The sequence below is a fragment of the Euleptes europaea genome, chromosome 2 (genome assembly GCF_029931775.1).
Source record: "Euleptes europaea isolate rEulEur1 chromosome 2, rEulEur1.hap1, whole genome shotgun sequence".
Classification (NCBI taxonomy): domain Eukaryota; kingdom Metazoa; phylum Chordata; class Lepidosauria; order Squamata; family Sphaerodactylidae; genus Euleptes; species Euleptes europaea.
The window spans coordinates 95396389-95422003 of NC_079313.1; the positions used below are offsets into that span (position 1 = coordinate 95396389).

Below are 25615 nucleotides of genomic sequence, written 5' to 3' on the forward strand. Positions count from 1 at the left end.
TGCCTAGGAAACGTCGGGATGTGACATCACCCCATGGGTCAGGAATGGCCCGGTGCTTGCACAGGGGACCTTTACCTTTACCTTTTTTTAGCTGGTATTCTCTCTCCCATTTAAGAGCGCCTCCAAACCACATTTCATAGACATGAAAAATCATCGCAGTTTCAGAGGGACTAAAACCTTAGTGATTTTAACAGACTTTTCAGCTCTGTAATTTAAGGAATAACGGGACAAAAGGGACAGCCTAAAATTCAAAGAGGCAGAAATGGGCTCAAAAATGGTGCTGAAAATTGGACCTTGCTGTGGGTTTCACTCACACTCCGTTTGTTTTTACCCACTACAGATCCACCAGAAACAGTAGCAACTCCTTTCTGGCTTTGTCCTTATATCTTAATTTTGTCGTTGTTCACGGGCTGAAGTCTGTACCTTCAGCTTCTCAAAGCTTCACCTCAGCCCGCATGTTGAGCCCAACCACGCTTGCCCTGTATCAGAAGGGTGGTGACAAAAATGCCCAGCTTTGCCCTTCGCCTTCAGCCTTCGGTGGTTGGAGCACTTTCATGTGGGCAAACAAAAAGGGCTTTATCTCTCAAAACATTTCAAGCCTAGTCCCCACCCCCCACACACACTCTCCTAAGTAAGTCATATAGAGGGCAAACAGCTTTAGTGGGCGAAAGGTTACTAGGTGGAAAGTCAAGCAGGACTAAAGTCATCCCCTCAGCCGGGGGTGAGTAATTCAAGAAGCAAGGCAGTCTGGGTTATCCCCAAAGGGTCATGCACATACGGCTTAAAGAGACTGCCGTCCCAACTTCACAAACAAACACTAGCAGATGTTAGGCCAAGCTAAGCCCCAAATCTTCAGGAAAAGCCTTCCAATCTCCCCTACTATAAGTAGATACACAAAGAGATCTGGTAGAAAGCAGATGCTGTAAGGGGCATACTACAGTTAAAATGAGGGTTGCCAACCTCCAGCTAGTGGCTGGAGATCTCCTGCTATTACAACTGTTCTCCAGCCAATAGAGATCAGTTCACCTGGAGAAAATGGTCACTTTGGCAATTGGACTCTAGGACACTGAAGTCCCTCCCCTCCCCAAACCCCGCCCTCCTCAGGCTCCGCCCCAAAAACCTCCCACTGGTGATGAAGAGGGACCTGGCATCCCTAGTTATAATTACTGGTCTCATTTACAGATTACATTCAGGATACTTTATAAATACTTCAAACATCAACTAACATCTCTTTTTAAAAAAAATAAAAATGATATTCCAAGGAGCACCAGTGGAAAATCTTCTAAAGACAACTTGAGCGTTTTTTTGGGGGGTGCTTTTGGAGGAGGGGGCTAAGTCTTAAGGGTGATTTAAAAAAAAAGTAAGGAGCTGCGCAGTAAGCAATCTACTTCAAGTGGTGGGGGAAAGAGAGAAGAGCCCAGGCACGCACTGTCAGCCATTGAGCAGGGATTGAGGGAAGAAGCCACAGTTCATACAACAGAAGTGTTATGTTGCTGCCCTGTCAGAAACTGAACTAAAATTCCAGTTGCTACTCTGATGTATTAGCTAGTATGCACCCAGCCCCTCGCCCTCTCTGCCAGTGTTGAACAACTTTACATGGTGCTTTAAAAGCCTGGGAGTTTTGGTGGGGCAGGGCTTAGTGAGACCCAGGAAAGCTAAAAGCCTGGATAAAAAGTGTCCTGTCCTTTCAACAGAGGCACTGGCCTTTTATGCAGGGACCTTTCCCTGTGGTCACCCCCGCCGACTGCTTCGGGGCTTCCTTTTGATTATGCATGCCTTTTCCGCCCGTCAGAGGTCGCCTCGCTCTCCCCATGCATTTGCCCATGTTTTCCAGATGCTGTTTTAGCCAGAATCTGGAAAATGCAGGCAAAACGCACAGGGAGAGTGAGTAGTCAGTGGGGGTGACCATGGGGAAACGTCCTGCATAAAAGGAATTAATGAACTGTTTTTTACCAGTTTATGTCACTTGCCTCAATGCCATGAAGAGCTTCACCTGCCCACTTCCACACTTTAAGCCTCTGTTAAAGGGAAAGGAATCCGTTGGTAACCTTAGTGAGACCTGGTAATACCACACTGAATAACAGTACTAATTCACCACATAAAAGAGTAAAAAAGAATAATTCAGTTTTGCATAGTTTGCAGAAATCGATGAGAATGGAAGCCTTCCTAACCTCATAAGGCAGGCCATTCCATACCACAACAGAGAATGTGCTTGTTGGTTTTTCCCATTTGTGGAGGGAGGGGGCACCTGCAGAAGGCCCTGCTTAGATGAGCGGGGCTGCCGCAGTAGAGCATAGGTAGAGAAGTGGCCCTGCAGATATGAGGGACCAAGGCTTTGTATGTGATATGCAATACTTTGAATCTAACCCAGTAACTGATGGGCAGCCAATAGAGTGACTGCAGAATGGGAGTAATACACATGCTACACCTATCCCCTGATAATACCTCAGCTGCAGTGAGTGAGTGTGTATGTGAAAATGCCTTATACCAAATGCCTTATACCAGACAATTGATCTGATGTCAGTATTCAGTATTCTCTATTCAGTATTCTCTTTTCTGGCTGGCAGACGTTTTCTGGGGTCTCAAGAAGAGGTCTTTCACATCAGTTACCACCTGCTCCTTTTAACTGGAAATGCTGGGGATTGAACCTGAGGCCTTCTGCAGGCAAAGTCGATGTTCATATGTCCTGAGACATCATGGAAGAAGGTCCTCTTCCCGTGGAGTCTCAGGAACATGAACCCCCTAGATTTCTCATTCATTTTTGCTCAATGCAAGACACTATGTAAAAGGCCTGCCTGCTCTAAATAATACCAGTAGGACCTTGTAATTGGCTCAAATCAAAGTCATGCCACTTTGGAAGAGTTTCACCCAAGTGTTCTGCCTGCCACCCAGATTGGCCACACCTATGCTTGGACACTGAAATATTTGTTTCACATGGCAGACCGCTGTACTGTCGAAATCTTCTTTTTCGTTATTTTGGATTGCTAAAATTAACACGGAAGGCAAATGTAGGGGCTGTCTGTTTTTGAGCAAATTGTGTAACATTTTCATTGTGTAACATTTTCATTTCAACAGAATGTTGCCCTTGGTTGGAATTGCAGTGTGTGAGAGGAGGCACGTATTTCAAAGCACAGAGGGGAAATTACTGGCCAGAAAATAAAGCTATGGATTACAGACAGAACTACAGACCCTTAAGGGCATATCTATATAGCAGTTTAATTGTCACAGCTGCCAACAAAGTCTGTAACTGTGAGATTGTTGAGATTTCTGTGTTAGATGTCCCTAATTCCTTCAGAGAATGACTGGCCCTTGGGCATTTGGGAAAGAAACAATAAGGGCTACTTTACAAATCGCATGGCTGCCCGGAGTGTAAACTGGGATTTCAGTGCTTTCCAGGTGCACACAGGCCTTTTGGGGGGAAATGTACATGCAGCAATCATTTCATGTCAGTTTCCCATGGGACAAATAGCAGCTCCCCTGGGCTGTTTCAAATCAAGAGAATAGTGGTGGGGGGGGCTGAAGTCCCTTCTCCAAGAGTATTGTGCTCTCAGTCTGAATTAGGAGCATATGCCTGGGAAGCAAAAAAAACTCCCAATGCATATGATCCAGAATTTTTGCAGTGGCCAAGGATTTTGCAACTAGGGTTGTGCATTCAGCTAAAGCTGAACCAGACCTCCCCCCCCCCCAAAAAAAAATTTATTTTCTGTATTTTTCAGGGAGATTACCAGTTTAAAAATGCTGGCAACAAAAGGGAGCCGTAAAAGCAAATCCCGAATAATGCTGAATTCTTTGAGGCCGCTTTGACTCCACCACCATTTTTCCTATCCCTCCCCTCTTCTCCCCCCACTCCTTACTTACCCACTGGCTGAGTCAAATCCCCGCTGCCTGCTGTTGCCGAAGTCCACGGAATTCACAGAGGGCAGGCGCCAGGCAGCTATCTGACTCAGATCCCCACCACCTGACATCTGTGAAGTCAGCACGTAGATCATTCTCCCCTGCAGCCTCCAACTTTGGGGAGCTGGAGCCCAGCGCTTACATTGCCCTCCCCTACAACCTCACACTTCAGGGGTGGTGGGGAAGGGCAATCTAAGCGCTGAGCCGGAGCTCTGCGCAGCATATTTTTTTGATTCGGTTGTATTAAACCCAATAATTTTCTATTATTAAAAAAAGGCAAATCCTTTATATTCGGCTTCTATATTTGGCTTTTTCAGATTTTTGAACATTTCCAGCTTTAATAAACATGAACCTGAAAAATGCCAGGGGGAAATGGTGCACGGTTTAATTTGCAACTTTAACACAGTGACAAAGTGTTTCACTTACTAGTAGGGCTGTTAACAGGCCTGGAGAAAAATGTTCTGCCTCTCAGAGATTTAATGCAATGTTATTTACCAGGTGGTATTATTGATAGCAGTGGAACAGTTGATAGTAGTGGAAGTGTTAAGTATCTTCCCAAACCTGCTTCACTGCAAATAGGAGAAGAAACTAGAGGGCATCTAGGTCCAGATAGGGCTGCTAATTTAATAACTAATTTGTTTTATTTATTAAAACATTTGTACCCCATCTTTCCTCAAGGCAGGATGTTATTAACCAGATGATGTTATTTACCTGCACGCTATTAAAAAGCTTCAGCAATCGATCTCTATATATTAAGCTTCTATTAAAGAGACATTTTTATCCAGGCCTGTTGGCTTCCCTAGTTACTCCTAGTATAAATCACAATAAAATCAGACTGTTTGGGCATGCCTATATATTCTGTATGTATATTCAAGGTTATTTTAATCTGCTGTTAGTTTAGAATGGTGATCAAAGTCATAAAGCATTTAATATGCCTTGTAAATTAATATGGGCATGTGCCAACATGAGGAATCTGATACCTACAGATGCCCTTTAGCTTCACTTTTCAAGAGGACCAAGTTTATATGAGGTTCAGATAGCGGCCTGATATATGGAAAGTGACTCCGTATTAACTTTCTGTAATAACTTTCCATAATTATTAACTCCGTAATAAACTTTCAGTGTTTATTTCCAAAGAGTGTGGCTCATTGCAGCATGTAACCTGACCTCTGAGAGCCAGCATGGTGTAGTGCAGAGGTCGGCAAACCGCGGCTCGCGAGCTGCATGCGGCTCTTCAGCCCCTTGAGTGCGGCTCTGCCCCTAAGCGCCATACCTGCTGCTTCATGTCCCCCGGGGCCCGGGCGGCCGTGGTTCCTGCCGGCGCTTCTCCCTGGGCTGGGGCTGGGGAGTGGGTCCGCCTGCAGGAAAGGCTGGGGATCAAGGGCTGCACCTAGGCCCAAGCCGGGGGCTGGGGGGCTGGGCAGCGTGCGCCCCAGCAGGAGGCGGCCTGCCCCGGCGTGCATGGAGAGGCGCCTCGCCGGCCCCACAGCCCACCAAACAGGAGCAGGAGGAGGCGGCACATGGGTGGGGGGGAGGCGGCGGCTGGGGGGCGGCCGGAGGGCGGCCTCTTCCCCTGGCGGTGGCAGCGGCTGCAGCGCTCGCCTGCAGCCCGGAGCGGTTGCCCTGTGGGGAGGAGAGGCACCATCCGCAGCCAGCCTGCCCACCACGAGGCGGAGGAGGCAGAGGAGGCCGGCTGGCCGGCTGGACCCCATCCCCGGGGCAGCCCTAGACCCCCCCCAGTAGAGAGGAGGAGCAGGCGGGGGCGCATTGCGGAGGCGCATTAGCACGGACTGCACGGAGGGTCCCCAGGTGGGCGGGCGGGTGGCCAGCCCAGGGAAGGGCCCCCCGCGACCCCCAGATGATGCCCAGAGGAGGAGGCAGAGGGGCGCGGCGTCGGCGGCAGGTGGTTGCGCAGGGCCAGCGTGGCGCCTCCTGATCCCCTCCCCGCCGCCGGTGTTATTTATGTTGATGGGACTTAATAATAGCGAGCTGATGGCTCCATAAATAACTGCAGGGTGGGGGAAATGGGGAAAGCAAGCTGATTTCCTGCCCCCTCTTTCTTCTCCCTTTATTTGTTTAGGACCTAAACAGTACAACAATTGAGATTTCTTTTGAGAGCCACCTAAACTTTAGGTGGCTCTCAAAAGAAATCTCAATCGTTGTACTGTTGATATTTGGCTCTGTTGACTAATGAGTTTGCCGACCACTTGTATAGTGGTTAAGGTCTTGGGAAACCCAAGTTCGTGTCCTCACTCTGCCTTGGAAACATGCTGGGTGACTTTGGGCCAGTCACACACTCTCAGCCTTGACCTCAGCAGGTTATAATACCATAGAGTCCACCCTCTAAAACAGCCATTTTCTCCAGGGAAACTAATCTTGGTCGCCTAGAGATCACTTGTAATGGCAGGCGTTCTCCAGGTGCTACCTGGAGGTTGGCAATCCTAACATACTGCCTCCCTAGCTAACAGTTCTCACAACCTTTGATAAAAAGAAATGTATGGATATATAAACAAAGATAAAGGCAGAATTGTGGTGGCCCAGGAAAGCCACTGATCTCATCATTATGTGGAACCACAATGTGGAACTCTTTATGCTTGTCCGAACCACTTGCTGGTTGTGCATTTCTGCTTCATCTCCCAGTCTATGGCTACCATTACCTAGTTTGTCAGAGTGAAGCTTTCTGTGTCCTTACATCTGAGCTATTAATGGAATTGTTAACTGCTGGCATTGAGCTATATCAGGGAGAAGCCAGAACAGTGCACAGATTTTTTTTAAAGAGTAAAAGATATCTCAAGGATTGGCAGAAGTAGTACGGAGACGAATGATAAGTCAGCTCAGGACAAGGTTACCCATTAAAACTTGATTACACAATAGTCTCTCTTTATGTGTCTAAGTCTGATATAAATATAGCATCAAATCATATTATAAAGGAAAATTCCAAAACAGAGCTCTCATGGACATCCATCTTCTGTGAGCAAAGGGAAGATCAGCTTTCTACAGAGTAGATTTGGTATTATTCCACTGATCCCTGCCCCTTGCTTTTAAAACCCTAAACACCATAGGAGTCCCCAACCTTTTCAAGCCTGTGAGAACCTTTGCCCTTTGACACAGGGTGGTGGGCACACAACCACAAAATGGCTGCTGCAGGAGGTGAAGCCAACCACAAAATGACTGTGATAGGGGGCAGCACCACACCCAGAGAAAGCCCAAGTGCGGGGAATAAGAGGGGGAATTTTTAAAATACACTGGGAAGGAGGAGTGAGAGATTAAAAAACCTGCTCTGTTGTGGCAAAAGTCACCAAAGCAACATTAACCTGTTGCCCACTGGTTAAGACCACCCTTCATAGCTATATCTCCTATGGATGTACACTCTGTTCATCTGATAAGCTCTGACTAACAAAAACATATGTTGAAATAAATTTTCTTTAAGGAGCCACTGGACTTCTGTTTAATTTATCACAAATGTTAGACATATAAGAAGAGCTATAGCAGAAGTTGTCAGCACATGCTTTGCATGCACAATTCCCAGGAGAGTGGTGTTGGGAAAGAGCTTTATTTGCCTGAGACACGAAACAGCTGCTGCCAGTTGGTGTGGGTGATACCAAGTTGGATGGACCACTGGTCTGCCTAACTTAGATGTACACAGAGGAAGTACATAGGTGTACATAGAGGAAATGGCTAGAGAGAGAACACCAATTTCACTCAAACACTGATATTCAGGTGCAACAAATTGCAAGATATCTCTGGAAGCAAGCTCTTTCAGGCCTGCTTCACAAGTGATATGTTCAGAAGCAGTATACTCATGAGTACTAGATACCCTACAGTCAATGAACAAAGGGAACATTGTCATTCTGTGCTTGCGAGTACCCAAAAGCATCTGGTTGGCTGTCATTGGTGACAGATTTTGATTTGGTCCAGCAAGGCATTGTCTTGCAAAGGCGTGATCTGCAAAACGCATGAAGAACATGGAGTGTTTCCTTTTTCTGTTTGATTCAATGCACTAACTTGTTTATCCAGCATATCTATTCCTGATGAAACAGCTGCACATTTTGTGTACTCATTTCTCACTGCACTAAGGTTACCTCCATGTAGGAAAAATAGCGCCTGTGAAATCATGACCTCCTGGGTGTGTTCACAATGAAGTCTTTGAGATAATGAAATTCTTACTAATTGTAGTGAATAGAAATAGAAACATCTTGCACATATTTGACAAGAAACTGATGCTAGCACCTAGGAATTTGAAATATTTGTTCATCCCTATGTAGGGCTGGATTCATAAACACTGGTTCTGAGTGGTATTCTTCCCAACATGAAAACCAAATTATTTTTTAAAAGAAAGAAGCCTCACAGCAGTCAATGACTGAACAATAATGTAATTTGAACCTGCTGAACTGATCCATATAGTGTCTACTGATGCCTGAGTTGGAATTCATTTTCTCAACAGACTTTTGTCCAAGTTTGTGTTGGGTTGACCTGTGACCTACTGTTGGCCAAAACTGAGAAACCAACCCATAAGCAGAAAGAAAAACAATTTTAATTGTGACTTATAAAAATAGTAGTGAGTAGTACTGGAGAATTATTCAGGTTCTATCTTCAGGTGTCTCAGAACCATGACTATTCATCTAGGCCAGTGATCCCCAATGAGGGCACCATAACACCCACTACCATGTTTACTGGTGGACACTTCCTAATACTACAAAACATCTTCCTCAAAGCAAAGAACCGGTTCTTGCTTTCCTCTATTTCACTGGAACAGGACTTGCTTCAGAAGAGTTCAGGACGAACCCTCCCCTTTTGTGTCTGCAGGGAGCACCCAATTCATGACACTGTCATTGGAGGACACTTGGTTTAGAATATCCCAGCATTCTGTGATTGGCCTTGGACCTCATAGAATCAATTTTAGGATTGGCTGCATCCCTCTCCCTAGCAGCCACTTTATGGGAGCCTTGTTCTCAAGATCCTGAAGTGGCTACGGGCTCAGCAAGGTTGAGGCCCCTAGGCTGTTCTATATCACATCCCACTCCCTCACAATGAATGCCTCAGAGAAGAAAGAAGGAAGAAGAAGAGTTGGTTTTTATATGCTGATTTTCTCTATCTTTTTAAGGAGAATCAAACCGGCTTACAATCTCCTTCCCTTCCTCTCCCTACAACAGACACCTTGTGAGTCAGGTGAGGCTGAGGAGCTCTAAGAGAACTGTGACTAGCCCAAGGTCACCCAGCTGGCTTCATGTGGAAGAGCAGGGAATCAAACCTAGTTCTCCAGATTCAAGTCCACTACACCACTCTCCTAGACGTCAGCACTTCTAATAACAAGGACTCTTCATTGGTTTTCCTTAACATTCCTCTTTTATGAGTTTTGAGAACTTCACTTTGACAGCCACTTCGGCTGTAAACACTCACAGAGATTAGACCTGTCAGGTTCTTGCCAGAAACAGAGATCAACAGGATGGGATAAAACTACTAGACCTTGTGGCCATTCCTCCACCTGTCCCCTTACTCATTATCCTCCGTCACCTGCTAAAGCCACCATTTTTCCTGATAATGGTCAAGGAGGAGAATGAGCAAGAAGGCCAGCAAATCAGGACTGCTTCTTCATGGTGATGATTTGTGTAGCTCTCATTGCTGCTGCAAATGAAGACGAAGGTGAAGATGATGATGAAGAAGAAGAGTTGTTTTTTATATGCCGACTTTCTCTACCACTTAAGGAAAAATCAAACAGGCTTACAATCACCATCCCTTCCCCTCCCCAGAACAGACACCCTGTGAGGTAGGTGGGGCTGAGAGAGCTCTAAGAGAGCTGTGACTAGCCCAAGGTCACCCAGCTGGCTTCATGTGTAGGAGTGGGGAGACAAAAACCCGGTTCACCAGATTAGCATCCACCGCTCATGTAGAGGAGTGGGGAATCAAACCCAGTTCTCCAGATCAGAGTCCACCACTCCAAACTACTGCCCTTAATCACTACACCCTCTGGCTGCATTCACAGTAGCAACAGGGTGTCCAGAAGATGTAATAGCTGCATCCAAAACTGGTCTGCTTTGCCTCATAATTTATCCCACCTCATATCCTAGTTTTGCTTCACTGGATATAAATCAGAAATACTTGATCATCCAGTACAATTTTTAAAAACCACTTTTCTCACCCTACCCAACACATACATTGCTCATGCGTAGTGTCTTGGGTAAGTTTGTTTTACTAGTTTTGTGTGCCTATGCAGGGCACTAGAGCTCTTATCTCTAGAAACTAATGTTGACAAGGCCTCACTTAACTGAAAAAGAATTAGCTTTGCACGTTTCTAGCATGCCAGAAGATTGGAGAGGCGGGGAGGGAATCACATGCAAGCTTGTTTCAAGGAGCTTCAAAAATCAGATTTTGTCGCTGAATGCTGCTGTGATATTCAAACCCAGCTGGAACCTGTCCCATAAGGGGTTGGATTTCTTATGCAGTTTATAGGTTGACATTTTAAAGACATGCCATGCAAGGACACTGGCATGGTCCTTTCAAGAACAGAGGACTATGCATTTTAAATCAACATTATGCCATTTAGCTTGCTATTTCCCCCTGATTAAAAGGAAGATTTACAAGTGGGTCTTATAATAAAGTCAATAGAAAAAACCTCAGACAAAGACACATAGGGAAGGAGCATTTGAGGACAGCAGGATATTACTAACAGCAAGAACTCTATGTACATAAGCTACTAATGAATGAGTGCCTTCACATGGCAGATACAGTAATAGTCAAGCAGTACTATAACATGGGCTTTGAAGGGAGAAAAAATTGATCTACTAGTGTGTCAGGCATTATGCTGAGATTCAGGAGCTGTGGGCCTGATTCCTAGAAATAAACAGCCAGATCTGAGCCCACATACAGCTCTGTCATCCTTACATCCTCAGTGTTGAAGAACAACTCTTATATGATCATCCAGTTTGTTTCACACCAGCTGAAGTCAATGCTACTTTTCTATCTGCATGACACATACAATGGTAGCATAATGGTTCACAGTTGTTAAAAGAGCAGCTCTCCGTTCAAGAAAAAGGTAGCAGTCCTTGACCCCCCCCCCACCAAAAAACTATCTTTTGAACACCAGAAGAACTGCATTGCTTGCACACCTGGTGTTCACATTTTCATAAACACATGCAAGTTGTTGTCTTTTGTCCCTCTTCGTTAGCTTTGAAAACTACTCTGTTTGATTCCCTACTGGCACTCTTTCTGTCTATGACAGAATGTGTCAGTCCTTTAACTCATTTGCATCCTAGCATGACAATATTACATGCTTTGGAACAGAGGCAGGATAATGTTGCTGCAGTTGTCTTGCTTGTGGGCTTCCTAGAGGCACCTGGTTGGCCACTGTGTGAACAGACAGCTGGACTTGATGGACCTTGCTCTGATCCAGCATGACCTTTCTTATGTTCTTCAAGGGGCTCAAGGTATGTATCCTCATGGTAACAATGATCACCCTACAAGCTGGTTAAACTGGACTTGAGGATACTCCCTTCTGATCTTTATGGATGAGCAAGTATTAGAAACTAGACTTCCTGCATCTAACTCCAATATGTGATCCACTAGACCCCATTTGAGACCTGAATCAATACTAAAAAGTCTTCAGGTTACAAAAATGCAGTTTCGATGGGTATCCTTCCATTTCAATGGACTAAACAGATTTTTGAAGAACAAGTCAGATGCTGTAATGGTTTAAAGCACTGTGCTGCATGAATCTGACAAGACATCCTTTCAGACTGCATTTTCTTTTTGTAAATATGCAAGAGCTTACCCAAGAGACCTTCATTCAGCGCTTGCTCCCTTTCCTAAGAAAAGCTGTAGAAATCTGCTAAAACCACAAAATGAAACTACAACACACCGCTTAGCTACCCTTACTAGAAGTCTATGAGGAACTATAACTGTAGTGTGCCATAAACATTTTAACAGAAAACTATTCTTTATCTGCATTCCAGAAAAGCTCATTATGGGTTTCTGCAGCAGATCACAGCCTCAATGGTTAAAATAAACAGAAAGCCCGGGGGGGGGGGGGGAAGGGCTTTTGTTGTACATGTTAAAACATATCCCTGTCAAAACTGATGCAAGAAAGGAGTGCCCTAGTAGAAGGGTTTGCTGCATGAAATATTAGCTGCAGTTATTGGAAATTTCCAGTTCTATGCTTTTGAATATTTATTTTATTCAATTTATACCCTGCCCATTCCCAACAAAGTATGGCAGTTGAAGCCTTGATCTGCCCTGGATTAACTAAACGGCCAAAAGAAAGGGTGTCAGCCCCAATTTACCTCCTGTAAAATGGGAATATTAATGACCCAAATCAGAGAATGAAGGTGTGAAAACCCTTTTCACATTGCTACAGAAATGAACAATAGGCTAGTATTTGTTTTTATGAACAACACACTGAAGATTTCTGAGAAGCCATCCATTTCCCTAGTAGATACATCAACATGGCTTCTGCCGTCACCTCTGCTGTTTGCTTCCTATTTGCATACAAAGAGGCCTTTTTTGTTTGCTCTGCACTCACATTAAAATGAGGCACTGCTGCCTATGGAACTATCATAGGTAAACTGCCAATCTCAAGGTGAGACCTGGAGGTCTCCTGGAATGAAAATTGATCTCCAAGTACCTTAGGAGCCGGCGTGACCCCGCGCTGGCGTAGGTGCCACCTTATCACAGAATATCTCTTTCTCCTATGGAAGAAATATCCCTCCCCCTCCCCCAAACTATGTCTTCCCAATACACTGTCCCATATCTCTAGGAATTTCCCAAGTCAGAGTTAGCAACCCTAGCCATGGACTGGGTTTGAAATTGATTTTCCTCCTAGGAGGAAAAGGTACACATCTCCTCGTAACTGACTCAAGCATTATAGCCACCATTTGGATATTGCCAAAAATTGCTTCCATAAGGTGCCACTCCCTGTCGTTCCTGTTAATATGTGATAGCTGTTCTTCACACTAGCACTAGCAGCCATGTCTATCAGGACTGTGCTGTCAGAGTCTCCATACAGAGTCTCCATACATGGTGATGATTCTCTACTTCCCTGTCATCACTGTCGAGAGTACAGATGCTTTTTCATTAGGAACAGAGTGCCCACAAGTGAGTGTCCAGTGCACTTTCTTCCATCAGCAGCCATTTTCCCTGAATCCCCCCATTGTGCCATCAGAAGGCTTTTTAAGGACTTTCAGTTCCTCTCAATTCCCAGCTTTCATTTCTGAAAAGTAAGTCTGTAGTCTTTGTTTCTGTTGCTGATCTCCGTGGATCTTTTTTTTTTAATGAAAGCTAGGAATTCAGAGGAACTAGGAGATCATGTGCTAAACCACAGTAGATGTTAACCATTTTTAAACCCTCAACAAAACTCTCCAGTAGGACAGCAGGGTACACACAGGCTGGATGGAACACATGGAGCTGCCTTATAGTAAGTTTATCAGTATAATTAACTTGGTCTATCACAGTCAGTGGGGTGTGGAATGGTGTAGTATAGCTCAATCTCGTCAGATCTTGGAAGCTAAGCGGGGTCAGTACTTGGAAGAGAGACCTCCAAGGAAGACCCTGAAGAGAAAGTAATGGCAAACCACTTCTGCTTGATCACTTGCCTTGAAAGCCCCACTAGGGATCGCTATAAGTTGGCTGCAACTTAACGGCACTTCATACACACATCACGGTCAGTATTGTCTACGCTGACTGGCAGCAGCTCTCCAGAGTCTCAGACAGAGATCTTTCACATCACCCCCTACCTGATCCTTTTAACTTAAGATGTAAAGGACTAAATCTAAGACCTTCTGCATGGAAAGCAGTTGCTTTATCACTGAGCTACAGCCCCTCCCTTAAGAAGGAATCATTCATTGTAGGCAGGATCTTCAAAAATGCACACCTTCCAATCCAGATGGCTTGTTGACATTGCTTGGACAGCATTCTTTCCAGAAGAATTACTTTAAAAAATAATTTTTAAAAAGGCTGAGAAAGAATGTCCAAGAATAGGGAAATCCTAGAAACTGAACAATTAGAGGACAATTTTGTGTGGATGTCCCTAAAAAAACCCTGCTGCCATTTGGAAGCTAAGGCAGAGGAAAACCTCCATGTGAATGCAGCCCTAGAAAGTTTCCAGTGGTATCCAAGGGAATTCAAGTCATTGCTGAGCAAAGTACTGCAATGTGCAAGCCATTTCGAGCAGCTTCAATCTGTGTTTGGAACATGTGAACCAACCCAAAGCAGAAAATACAGGCAGAAAACCTTTACTGCAGTATATTAGTTTTTGCAATTAGAAGGCAAGCCCAACATTCCAAAAAATAAAATAAAAACCCGATGTAAGCAGACAGGTAGAATGCATTTAGTCTGCTGTCTTCCAGCTTCATAAAGGCAAGGGGAAGATCTGCCACCATCACAGACAGGGTGGTAGAAAGCGCTCAGTAATCTTGACTAAGCTGACCACAGCATCCCAGACTTCTCCTAGGCTGGAGAATGCAATAACAGTTTTTTGATGATGACTGGAGTTTCCAGATCCATCACCTTAATTTAACAAAAATAGTGGTAAAGAAAGAAAAATAGGGCAGGTGTGCCCAGCTTGCTTGGCAATCAAAACAGACTCCTATCTGCCATGAAAAATGTATCTCTCACTTGCTGTGGGTTTTTTTATGCTTAGAAACCTGATCCAAACATTGCTAGTTTGCTTGCATCCTAATATGCATGAATAGAATAGCAGCTGAAGTACAGACCCAGAGTTACAAACTGAGATTTCTTCTCCAGGCTTGCTGACGATACAAACATAGTTTTCTTACCCTGCCATATCTCAGATGATAAAAACATTTTCTCACTCTGCAATTATCATGCAGGAATGCTTTCCTTGCCGCCAGGCAATGTAGTGGTAAGAGTCCATAATCTTGACCGATGGCAAACAAGGCCTTAATATTCAGGGACTTTCACACAATAAACACAGGGAAAGTTAGCCTGATGAGTTCATGGATAAGGCTGCAAGATTATCTGCCTCACCATGAAAAGTTGGAACTCTGAGAGACACCTCACACAGAGATGGAGATGGTTGCCTACTTGATTTTTCCACAAAAGATCAAGAGGATCAAAACATCTCGATTCTGTAACAATGTAATGCTACCACCACTATTTTAAAGGTAGGCAATGCTCACTGTATAGGCATGGCATTACACCATGGCAGATGAAACAGCTGAATAGAATGGTCTGGGTCTGTTCAATAAATAGGGTTGCCAACTTCCAGGTACTAGCTGGAGATCTCCTGCTATTACAACTGATCTTTAGCCAATAGAGATCAGTTCACCTGGAGAAAATGGCCGCTTTGGCAATTGGACTCTATGGCATTGAAGTCCCTCCCCTCCTCAAACCCCACCCTCCTCAGGCTCCACCCCAAAAACCTCCCACCGGTGGCAAAGAGGGACCTGGCAACCCTATCAATAAACTGAATCCTATCAATAGAGCTGCCCCCTTTTTCTGGCAGGACTCCTATGTCTTTAGCATTGGCTTATCAAACTGAAATTCAGGGTAGCAAACTTGTTCCTATGACTGTATTAGGGAACATTCTCTTTGGTAAAGGAGGGCTTAGTGGCAGAGTACAGAGAAGATCCATGGTCTCCCCAGTGAAAAGATCTAAGCTGTAAGGTGGAGGGGAAGACCTTTCTCTGCCTGAGAGCAACTGCCCACCAGATCAGATAGCACTGAGCTAGGTAGGCCAACCATCTGACTCTAACAGAAGGCAGTTTAATAAGTTCACCTATCGAATTCCAGACAGTCACAAAGCTGTTAGAAGTACAGGAGCCCTGCCAGAAAAGTCACAACCTGGGAGAGCCATGCTAAATTGGTCTACTCACAAGTCAGTCCGATTTTATTGAATGCAGTCTACTCCCAGGAAAGTGTTCTTGGGAGTGCAACCTTAGTCACTTCTTTTTGTCCCAAGGCAATACATATATGCATATCAATGTAGATTATAATGTAGATTTGTCTTTCAGCAACAGGGGGGCAAGTTCCTCCAAACCACCCGACAGGATTAATACACATTTTGTATAAATTGCTATAGGAGATATGGTCAGGACTTTGCTACTCCTAGGCTACATGCTGTCACTGTGGGGTGTACAAAGTATAAAGGTTAGAGGGAATCACAGCCAGGGGAAGGAGAGCAGACAAAAGGCTCGGGATTGGAGGGTTTCCATCAGCAAGAAATTTACCAGGATTGCAAAAGAACACTCGTTGGGACACTTCTCATTGGCACTAGACTCAGACGGTACACATTGGCCAGCAGGGCAGAGAGTGAGGAAAGAACGAGAGACAAAGCAAGCAAACCCCCTCCTTCCATACCCTGTGCAGAGGTTGCAAAAAACGGACTTTAAAACTTTCCACTGTGTGGCAGAATTCTGGGAACACGACCCACAGCAACATTAAAATTATGTACCAGACAGACGATGGCGGACAAATGAAATAGTTCTCACTTTCAGTTCACCGCACTGACTCGTCAAGCTGTGCTTAAATTTATTGAATAATCCACCACCAAAGGACAAAAAAATCCTGCAGCCAGATTTTGTGAACAAGGACTTCTTGCACAAACACTCACATGGGAGGCAGGGGCTGTGGCTCAGCGGTAGAGCCTCTGTTTTGCATACAGAAAGACCCAAATTCAATCTCTGGCAACAGCAGTGAAAAGGATCAGGTAGTAGATAGGGTTGCCAACCTCCAGGTACTAGCTGGAGATCTCCTGCTATTACAACTGATCTGCAGCCGATAGAGATCAATTCACTTGGAGAAAATGGCTGCTTTGGCCACTGGGCATTATGGCATGGAAGTTCCTCCCCTCCCCAAACCCTGCCCTCCTCAGGCTCCGCCCCAAAAACCTCCCGCTGATGACAAAGAGGGACCTGGCAACCCTAGTAATACATGATGTGCAAGACCTCAGACTGAGACCCTTGAGATAGGGTTACCAGGTCCCTCTTCGCCATCAGCGGGAGGTTTTGGGGGCAGAGCCTGAGGAGGGCGGGGTTTGGGGAGGGGTGGGACCAATGCCATATAGTCCAATTGCCAAAGCAGCAATTTTCTCCAGGTGAACTGATCTCTACCGGCTGGAGATCAGTTGTAATAGCAGGAGATCTCCGGCTAGTACCTGCCTTGAGAGCATCTGTCAGACTAGACATAACTGACCTGATAGACCAACATTTTGACAGTGTCAAGCCGCTTCATGTGCCTTCATTAAAAGCTACGTCACAGGGTGGGGCAGCACAAGACCCCAAGGTGCGCTCTCATGTTCAACTGCAGGTCCAGCCTATGATCATCAGCACTGTGTGAACCAGCCCACCTGTGTGTGCCTGTTTCCCCACATACTTATTTACTTAATACATTTATATGCCACCTTTCTACCTAAACAAGATCCCCAAGGCAGCAACCAAGACATTAAAACTGCATCCAAAATGTAAATATTTAACAATACAATATAAACATACAAAAAAAAACCCAAACAACCAGGAAGAAGGGTTTTACTGGGGATATGACAAACGAAACAAAAAAGCCGTCACCCACCAGCAGAAGACAGGGACAGGGGGAAGGGGTTGGGGCCTCTTCCTCCTCCTCTGAGGTAAGGCTACAGCCACGTACCCTATAATCTTTCTGATTCTATTCAGAAGTGTTAAAACAGACACACTTCCTTTTTCGGTGAGATTTAACAAGTTGTACATTATTTAGGAACTTTAGGATAACCCTTTGCCAGAGCTTTTTCAGTCTCAAATGTTTGCCTTTCCTTTGGTGGATGGGCCGGTGCCCCTTGAACCGCCCTGCACCCCTTTGCTTCAGCCCCCCCCAAAACCCTTTCCACACTTAGACATGTGGGATCCCTATTTAAAAAAAAATCACAAAATTGTCACATGATGTAGCCACAGCCTGGATGGTTTCCATGGCTTTTAAAGCCTTGGGAGATGACCGTGTGCTCACCCCCAGCAAACCTGGCGCTAGCCTAACCAGAGTTTCCATCTGGTCCTTCATATAATGATCAAACCAAGTCCTTAGCCTTGCAATGCTATCCCATGAAGCTTTAAAAGCAGCCTCAGGGTTAGTGGTGTCCATTTTCTGCTTCTTGCAGGTGGTGCAAAAGCATCCCCCTTTGTGTCATAATGTGAACACCGGCAGCCACAGTGCCCTCTGAGCTTTCCGCAAATACTGATACTACAGTTTACACTGCAATATACTCTGATTAAAGGGAAAGGGATGGTAGTTCTGAAGGCCAGAAAGGGAAGAAAAAGTTATTACTCCAATTCTTTCTCAGGCAGATGATGATAAAAAAATACGGGAGTAGACTAACGTCAATGAACAGCAACTTCAGTTTAGCCAAGTTTAAACCATTAACAGCCTTAACTCCTGTACGATGTATACAGAGAATCACTGATAGAGTGTCCACTTTTTCCTGTCAGAGTTTCTGTGCTTTAACAGTGGTGTAATAGGGAAAAATTCAACAACAACACTTGTCTTTCCATAGAGATTCCAGGATGGGAAGAGTTTCTTGTGTTGAACTTCTGCCTGCCAGAAAGATGTTAAAGACACAGGTTCCCTGCCAGAAAAAAACATGTCCAGAGGAGGGCAACAAAGATGGTGAGGGGTGTGGAGACCAAGTCCTATGAGGAAAGGTTGAAGGAGCTGGGTATGTTTAGCCTGAAGAGGAGAAGACTGAGAGGGGGTATGATAACCATGTTCAAGTACTTGAGGGGCTGTCATATTGAGGATGGTGCCGAGTTGTTTTCTGTTGCCCAAGAAGGTCAGACCAGAACCAACGGGTTGAAATTAATTCAAAAGAGTTTCCATCTAGACATTAGGAAGAATTTTCTAACAGTTAGAGCGGTTCCTCAGTGGAACAGGCTTCCTCGGGAGGTGGTAAGCTCTCCTTCCCTGGAGGTTTTTAAGAAGAGGTTAGATGGCCATCTGTCAGCCATGCTGATTCTGTGACCTTAGGCAGGTGATGAGAGGGAGGGCATCTTCTGGTCACTAGGTGTGGGGGGGAGGTAGTTGTGAATTTTGTGCATTGTGCAGGGGGTTGGACTTGATGACCCTGGTGGTCCCTTCCAACTCTATGACTCTATGATTCTATAAAAAGTGGTTAAGGTAAAGTAGGTAAGGAAATACCCTGCCTTTCCCACCATCAAACAGTAACTTTTGAAAGAAACAACACCTCAATCCTTGCCGTTCCACTGGGGGAACACCGCAGGGATAAGTCCAACTTTCCCTCTTCCTGCAGATTGCCACTGCCTACTGAACAAAGTGTGGCACTTCAGGACACAGAGCCCAAAATGATTCTGAGATAGTCCAACATGATTTTTAGGAATATGAACCTTTGTTGAGAGAGGACAGCCATGTGTATACTGTTCTTAAAACATGTGAAAGATGCAACTCTTGCTTAAGCCCAATAAGTGTGAGTCCCAATCAAGACATTTCTTAGGATAAAAATGAAAACATTACTCAGGATTACGATGGGTAGCTGTGTTAGTCTGTCTTTAGCAGTAGAAAATACTCTTCTCTGCTTAAGGATAGATGGATTCACATTCTAGCTGTATCTGAAGAAGTGAGCTATGGCTCACGAAAGCTCATACCCTGCCAGAAATTGTGTTAGTCTTTAAGGTGCTTCGGGACTCTTGCTCTTTTGTGCTACTCAGGATTGTTGTATTCAGGAGGCAACAGCAAAGAAAAAAGAAGCAGAAATACAACTTAACATGAAGTCCAGATATCTCCTCAATGCTTAGAAGTGTAGGGGTACAGATTGAAAATTTAAAAAGACATGTAGCAGTACCACTTGTTGAAGCAAGTAACCATTAATCCAAATAGGATGTTTTGTGTTTCTTTGGGCTTATGGCATGCCATGGCTTGATTTCATAAAAGGAATTTTTTTGTTTTTTGCTCCATGAATTTAAAAATACTAGATAACCTAACCTGATGAAACATTGATACTTCCCTGTAAATAGGCACACCATAATTAGCCAAGACGGAAAAGCTGATGCAAGACTTTTTGTGGAAACCATTGTTTAGTCATTTTTAATATGTGCCCCGGAGGCCCATGGAAATATTATCATAAAACTGAGATCATCCATTGGACCTCCTATGTTGCTAACTTTGTGATTTTAATTTTACAGTCTCTTCTCAGGCAAACACAAAGCAACTCTGTTAAACATGTCCATATCCTACATGAAGGAAGGAATATATTTTGGGTCATACATACTTCCCCATATGGAGTGCAGTAAGTTTCAGGCTGAACGAGTCCACAAGTGGAGGAGGCTTTCAAATGATGGATTCTGCCTATGAGAAGATCTCCCACAGGTGGGTAACAAGCCCCATCTGAGCAGGTACTCTGTGCAGCCAGGAGGTCCGATGAAGCTAGAGTGAAATGAGAACTGGATTTTAACAATGCCATTCACTGGGTCAAAGGCGAGATATACACTGCAACATCCCTAAAAAGCCAGCATGGTGTAGTGGTTAGGAGTAGTGGTTTGGAGCGGTGGACTCTGATCTGGAGAACCAGGTTTGATTCCCCACTCCTCCACATGAGCGGCGGATGCTAATCTGGTAAACTGGATTTGTTTCCCCACTTCCATGCATGAATCCAGCTGGGTAACCTTGGGCTAGTCACAGCTCTCTCAGCACCACCTACCTCACAGGGTGTCTGTTGTGGGGAGGGGAAGGGAAGGTGATTGTAAGCTGGTTTAATTCTTCTTTAAGTGGCAGAGAAAGTCGGCATATAAAAACCAACTCTTCTTCTTCTAAAGGCTACATACATCCTGGTTACTTTAACTACAGCTATTCAAGATTAGGGTTGCCAACCTCCTGGTGGTGGCTGTAGATCTCCTGATATTTCAATTGATCTCCAGGTGTCAGAGATCAATTCACCTGGGGGGAAACGGCCACTTTGGAAGGTGGATTCTATGGCATCACACCCCAAGCCCTGCCCTGCTCAGGCTTCACCCCAAAAATTTCTAGGTATTTCCCAACCCAGAGCTGACAACCATATTCAAGATGAGACATGTATGTACAACAGGTCAAGTGGATAAGCAAATTCCTTTTTTACTCATGACTGATACTAGTAACACAGTGGCTACTGCATTGCTTGACGCACTGGGGAACACTACCGCTGAACGGGTGAGCCTTTATTGCTTCAGTTAAATGCTTACATTTTTGAGAAAAGGATGCAACAGATGCATGTAGCTTGAAGGTACGGAATTGACAATTACTATCAGGGAATCTATCACAGTAAAGGCAGTGGAGAGCTAGTGTAGCTCACTAGACTATGTTATGAACCAGCCAGTCCTTGATTCAAAATCTCAGCTCAGCTGCCAAGGAACTAAGCTGCTTTAGCAAACCATTCTCTCTTCAACACAACTGCAACATGGCAAAATAATATTAAGCTTTTTTGCCAGGCCATTGTAATGACTACTGAGATAGTATGCAAAATGCTTTAAAGTTCCATCCAAACTCTAACAGTGCAATCCTAAACAGGTCTATTCAGAACCCTACTCAGGTCTACATAGTGGGGCTTACTTCCAGGAAAGTGTTCTTAGGATTGCACTGTAGGTAATCGGTATCTGTGTGTGGGAGGGAATAACACAACAGCATCCTTTCACTAAATCTGGCAGATTTTTCATACTGCCAAGTACTTCCTGTGAGTAACCTTGGCAGAAGGAGCAGTTTCAAATGAAGATTATATTTAAGTATCTTTGGAACAATAGAGTTTACCTCTAAACCTGAGCAACATCTAAAACATTGTATATTCTCTCAGAAGCTTTTCCTTTTTAAGGCATGCCTAGGGATAGGAATACTTACCTAGAATGAAAAGAATTATCCACATGATAATGAGTGTCCACAAGACTAAAGATCCACCTGAAATAAAGATTTAAAATGTACGTAAGTGATGAGGAGGAAAAGGGCAAACCAAGCCTTTAAGCGCTTGCTCAGCCCCAGGTTTGCCATTATCTTTTGCTTTCCTTGGGTCTACACATTACAAAGCAGATAGGAAGGATAAGATGCACATTGTCACTCCACACAGGCCTTCCTGGTTCTAAGGGCTCTCCTTACCTTCAATGCAGGAGACAGCTCTGTGCACACAAAAGCCTGCAAAGGGATGGTGCCAGATGGACAAAGCTGTCCTTTTCCCTGAAGTGGACAACCCGCTGTGTCAAGAACAGGGCCTGCTGCATTAGAAGATACGTAAAGTTCTGCATTAGCATGCTTCTTTCAAATCAGGAATGGTGGGTGATGGGACAACATGCTGACACTGCAGGTGCCAAAAGCAATGATACCTCACCAGTGATCAAATTGGTCTGCCCTTTTGTGCTTTGACATACATCCAATTGCAGACCCATGGCACAGTGGAGATCAAATGGCTCCCATGCATTGATATCCAGCCTTCCTGCACAAAACAAAGTCAAGGCTTTGCACAGCTCATTTTCACAGCCAGTCCTGTTTGTAAAAGAGGAAGGCTTGACCCAAAACCATGGGCATCCATTATGGGTGCTCTGTTGCTTCAGAATTCATAGCTTGATCTCAGGTTGCCTTTGTGCTTGTGAGCTTAAAATCTTTTTTGTATAAACATCTACCCAAAATGAACTCTCTCTAAGGCACTGATCAACTTCATTTTGTTCTTTTATTCTATTCTCTCCAGGGAAACAAAACAAAGTACTACATTTCTATTCAAACCTTTGGAGAGCCTGAATATTCAGACAGTACTTGATTACCTTTGGGGCTGTGTTTTTATAAATCCAGCTATAAATACCTGGCATACACAGAACACTTAAATGTAGACATATAAAGCAAGGACGCAGTATGTGCTGTACACCTCGTCCTTGCCTGCCTGCCTTCCTGTTTATTTTATTTTATTTTATTTTTTACTCCATTTGGAATAATAAAAGACTTGCAAGCCTTTAATATGAAGAGTATTTTTTTAAAAAGTATAACCACATCCCCACAACTGTGAATTGACAGCCAGCTAGAAGCAAAGGAGAAGTTCCTTGAAGAAGAAGATCAGAACTCCGTTGCCATAGATAGACCTATCACTTAGTGGGGCAAAAGGGGTGACGTCCGTCTCCAAATTCCCCCACTGCACAGTACCTACCTGCTCTGGTGCTAGATGTTTTCTCCTCTCATTTACAGCGGCCAACATCAATCCCTCACCCGGCCGTCTGTGCTGATGTCTTTCCCTCGCCGTCTTTAAACACGGCCTCACCTGAGGAAATGAGTTCCTGTGGGTGTAGCAATGATAAAAGGAATGATTCAATGATCTCTTCAGACAGGACACACCCATTTACAGTATAACTCATCAGACCTTCTAGACGGTGAGCAGTACCTGAAACACAGAACTGCCAGTCCTTTCACCAGCTAAGCAATGGATGTACATTTAAGAATACAGAACTAAATCACCTTTAAAACTGCAGAGGGAGAGCAGATTGGTCTTGCTCTGTTGCACCCACTATAAGGAAATACAGAAGTACAGAAGAAATTGCTTTTCATGCCCAGCATTCCTTTTCTAAAACATATCGGCTTTCCCCTCACTTAATACTGAGCATTGATATATTGCTGTTGGGTATTCAAAGTGCTTCACCTCCATGGGGCTGTACCCTACAAACAGGGATCCCAAGGAGCAGGGCTGTCTGTTATGTGGGGATCTGCAGGTGTGTGTGTCTGGGAGGGGGGAGGTAATAAAATCACCCCCTCCTCTGCCAGCAGAGAATGAGATGTGCGTGCCCACGCTGGAAAAGATGAGTACATGATCTCTGGGGAACAAGAAAGGATAAGAAGAGCAAGGAACAAGATCAATGTTGATTCAGACTCTTCAGCATTCAACATGGTGCAGTTATGGAATGAGTCTTAAGGTGCAGCTTAGCTATTAGGACAGAGGACCGTTCTGGATGTGCCCAGCAGCAAAACCACAAAAAAATAACTGTGCTTACCAAAGTTTAAAACACACACACACACAAAACTCTGCTTCATAGCAACTGTACTTAGTGATATGATCGCTGAGAAAGCTGATTTCCTCACAAGAGCAGTGCTGACTAGCAGAGCATCATCAGGACAGACAACTGAGGGGTTGCTGACAGCTGTGTGGTCTGGTCTCCGTGCACCCTCTGGAAAACCAGTGTCTGGAAGACTCCCATGTGTCAGCATTTTTCTCCTTTCTGACACAGAGCAATGGTTCTTTGTTGGCACTGCTCCTGTGTCTCCGGCTATAGACTGATACATGGAAATTAAAACAGGTGAAGCTTTCTCCACCACTTCAAGCAAGAAACAGCTAGATGCGGTTAAATGTACATAAAGGCATGGGACCAGGACTTGTTTTTTAAAGGAGAGAGAGAGGTTGCAATCCTTCTCATAAAAAGAACTGACCGACTCCCACGAGTGGATGCAGCAGAACCCGGAGAGGAGTTGACTGCCCCGCGTTTACTGCACTGCCATGAGAAAAAATGCTACCTCAATAATAATTGCAAGGAAATGGGCACAGAAGCATTACATCTATGGGGACCACCAACAATTAACTATATTTGTATGCTTTCCTATATGGGATATTGCACACTTAGCTATGCCCTGACCAAGCACTTTGCTGATCCTGTGCATCTCATGAAGTGAGCTCTAGCTTTCTTTATTCTATTTTCAACTCACCTTTTCTCTAAAGTGCTCCAAAGACCAACATATTACCTTCACAGCTTGCTAACAGAGGCTTCTGGCTCCCTAGGCCAGCTGCTGGTCAGCAATACACAAACACACATCCCCCCCACCATTGCTGGAACCAGCACACCTGAGTGGGAACACTTCAAGCTGCAGTGATGGAGGAAAACAGAGGAGCTTGGCAGCTGATGAGTTAGTAACATCCTGTTCTTCCTCCCTCCTTCACAGGTAAGGGTGCCAACCTCCAGGTAGGGCTGTCGATTCGGTTCATCCCGAACCGAAAAAACCACCCAATTTCCCCCAATTCGGCGGTTTCCGGTTCAGATGGAACCGAACTCAAAAGAAGGCAGGGAAAGGACGAGCCGAATTCGGCGAGTTAGGGCAAACGCCGAATAAATTCGGCAGGTTCGGCCCCCGAACCTGCCTTTTCCCACCCAGGAAACTGGGCGGGGCGGTCTTTAAAGTGCTCTGCACTGCCTGCCCAGGCAGCGCGGAACACTTTCCCCCCCCCGCTCAGCTGTTGGGCGGGTCCCGCCCAACAGCTGAGCATCAACTGGGAAGGGGGGGAAGTGCTCCGCGCTGCCTGGGCAGGCAGCTCACAGTTTAAAGACCCACCGCTCGGGAGGTGGGTCTTTAAAGTGCTCCATGCTGCCTGCCCAGGCATCACAGAGCACTTCCCCCCCCCGCCCAACAGCTGAGATTCAGACTGGGAGGGGAGAAAGTGCTCTGCGCTGCCTGCCCAGGCAGCACCGAGCACTCCCCCCCCCGCTCAGCTGTTGGGAGGGTCCCCGCCCCCCACCCAACAGCTGAGCATAGGACCGGAAAGGGGGGAGTGCTTAACCCCTGCTGCCCCCCTTCCCGGGACTCCTGAATTCCCGGATCCGAATTGGGGGAGTTCGGACTTCGGCATTTCCCGAATCAAAACAGGCCAAATTTTGCCGAATCCGAATTCTCCCGAATTTTTTTTTCAGCAGCCATACCTCCAGGTACTAGCTGGAGATCTGCTATTACAACTGATTTTGAGCTGATAGAGATCAGTTCACCTAGAGAAAATGGCCACTTTGACAATTGGACTCTACGGCATTGAAGTCCCCCT

At 45.1% G+C, this 25615-nt stretch overlaps 1 protein-coding gene across 1 annotated transcript in view; it reads right to left on the bottom strand.

Moving 5' to 3' along the window:
- Nucleotides 1–23031, bottom strand: part of LAMB3 (laminin subunit beta 3) — a 74021-nt gene extending 50990 nt beyond the window's left edge. The window contains exons 1-3 of the mRNA XM_056845387.1: nucleotides 22973–23031; nucleotides 21685–21741; nucleotides 20090–20244 (exon numbers count right to left, since the gene is read on the bottom strand). Of these exons, the coding sequence (XP_056701365.1) occupies nucleotides 20090–20244; nucleotides 21685–21709 (180 nt within the window). The 5' untranslated portion in view covers nucleotides 21710–21741; nucleotides 22973–23031. The remainder of the gene's footprint in view (nucleotides 1–20089; nucleotides 20245–21684; nucleotides 21742–22972) is intronic.
- Between the last annotated feature and the right edge of the window lie 2584 nt (nucleotides 23032–25615).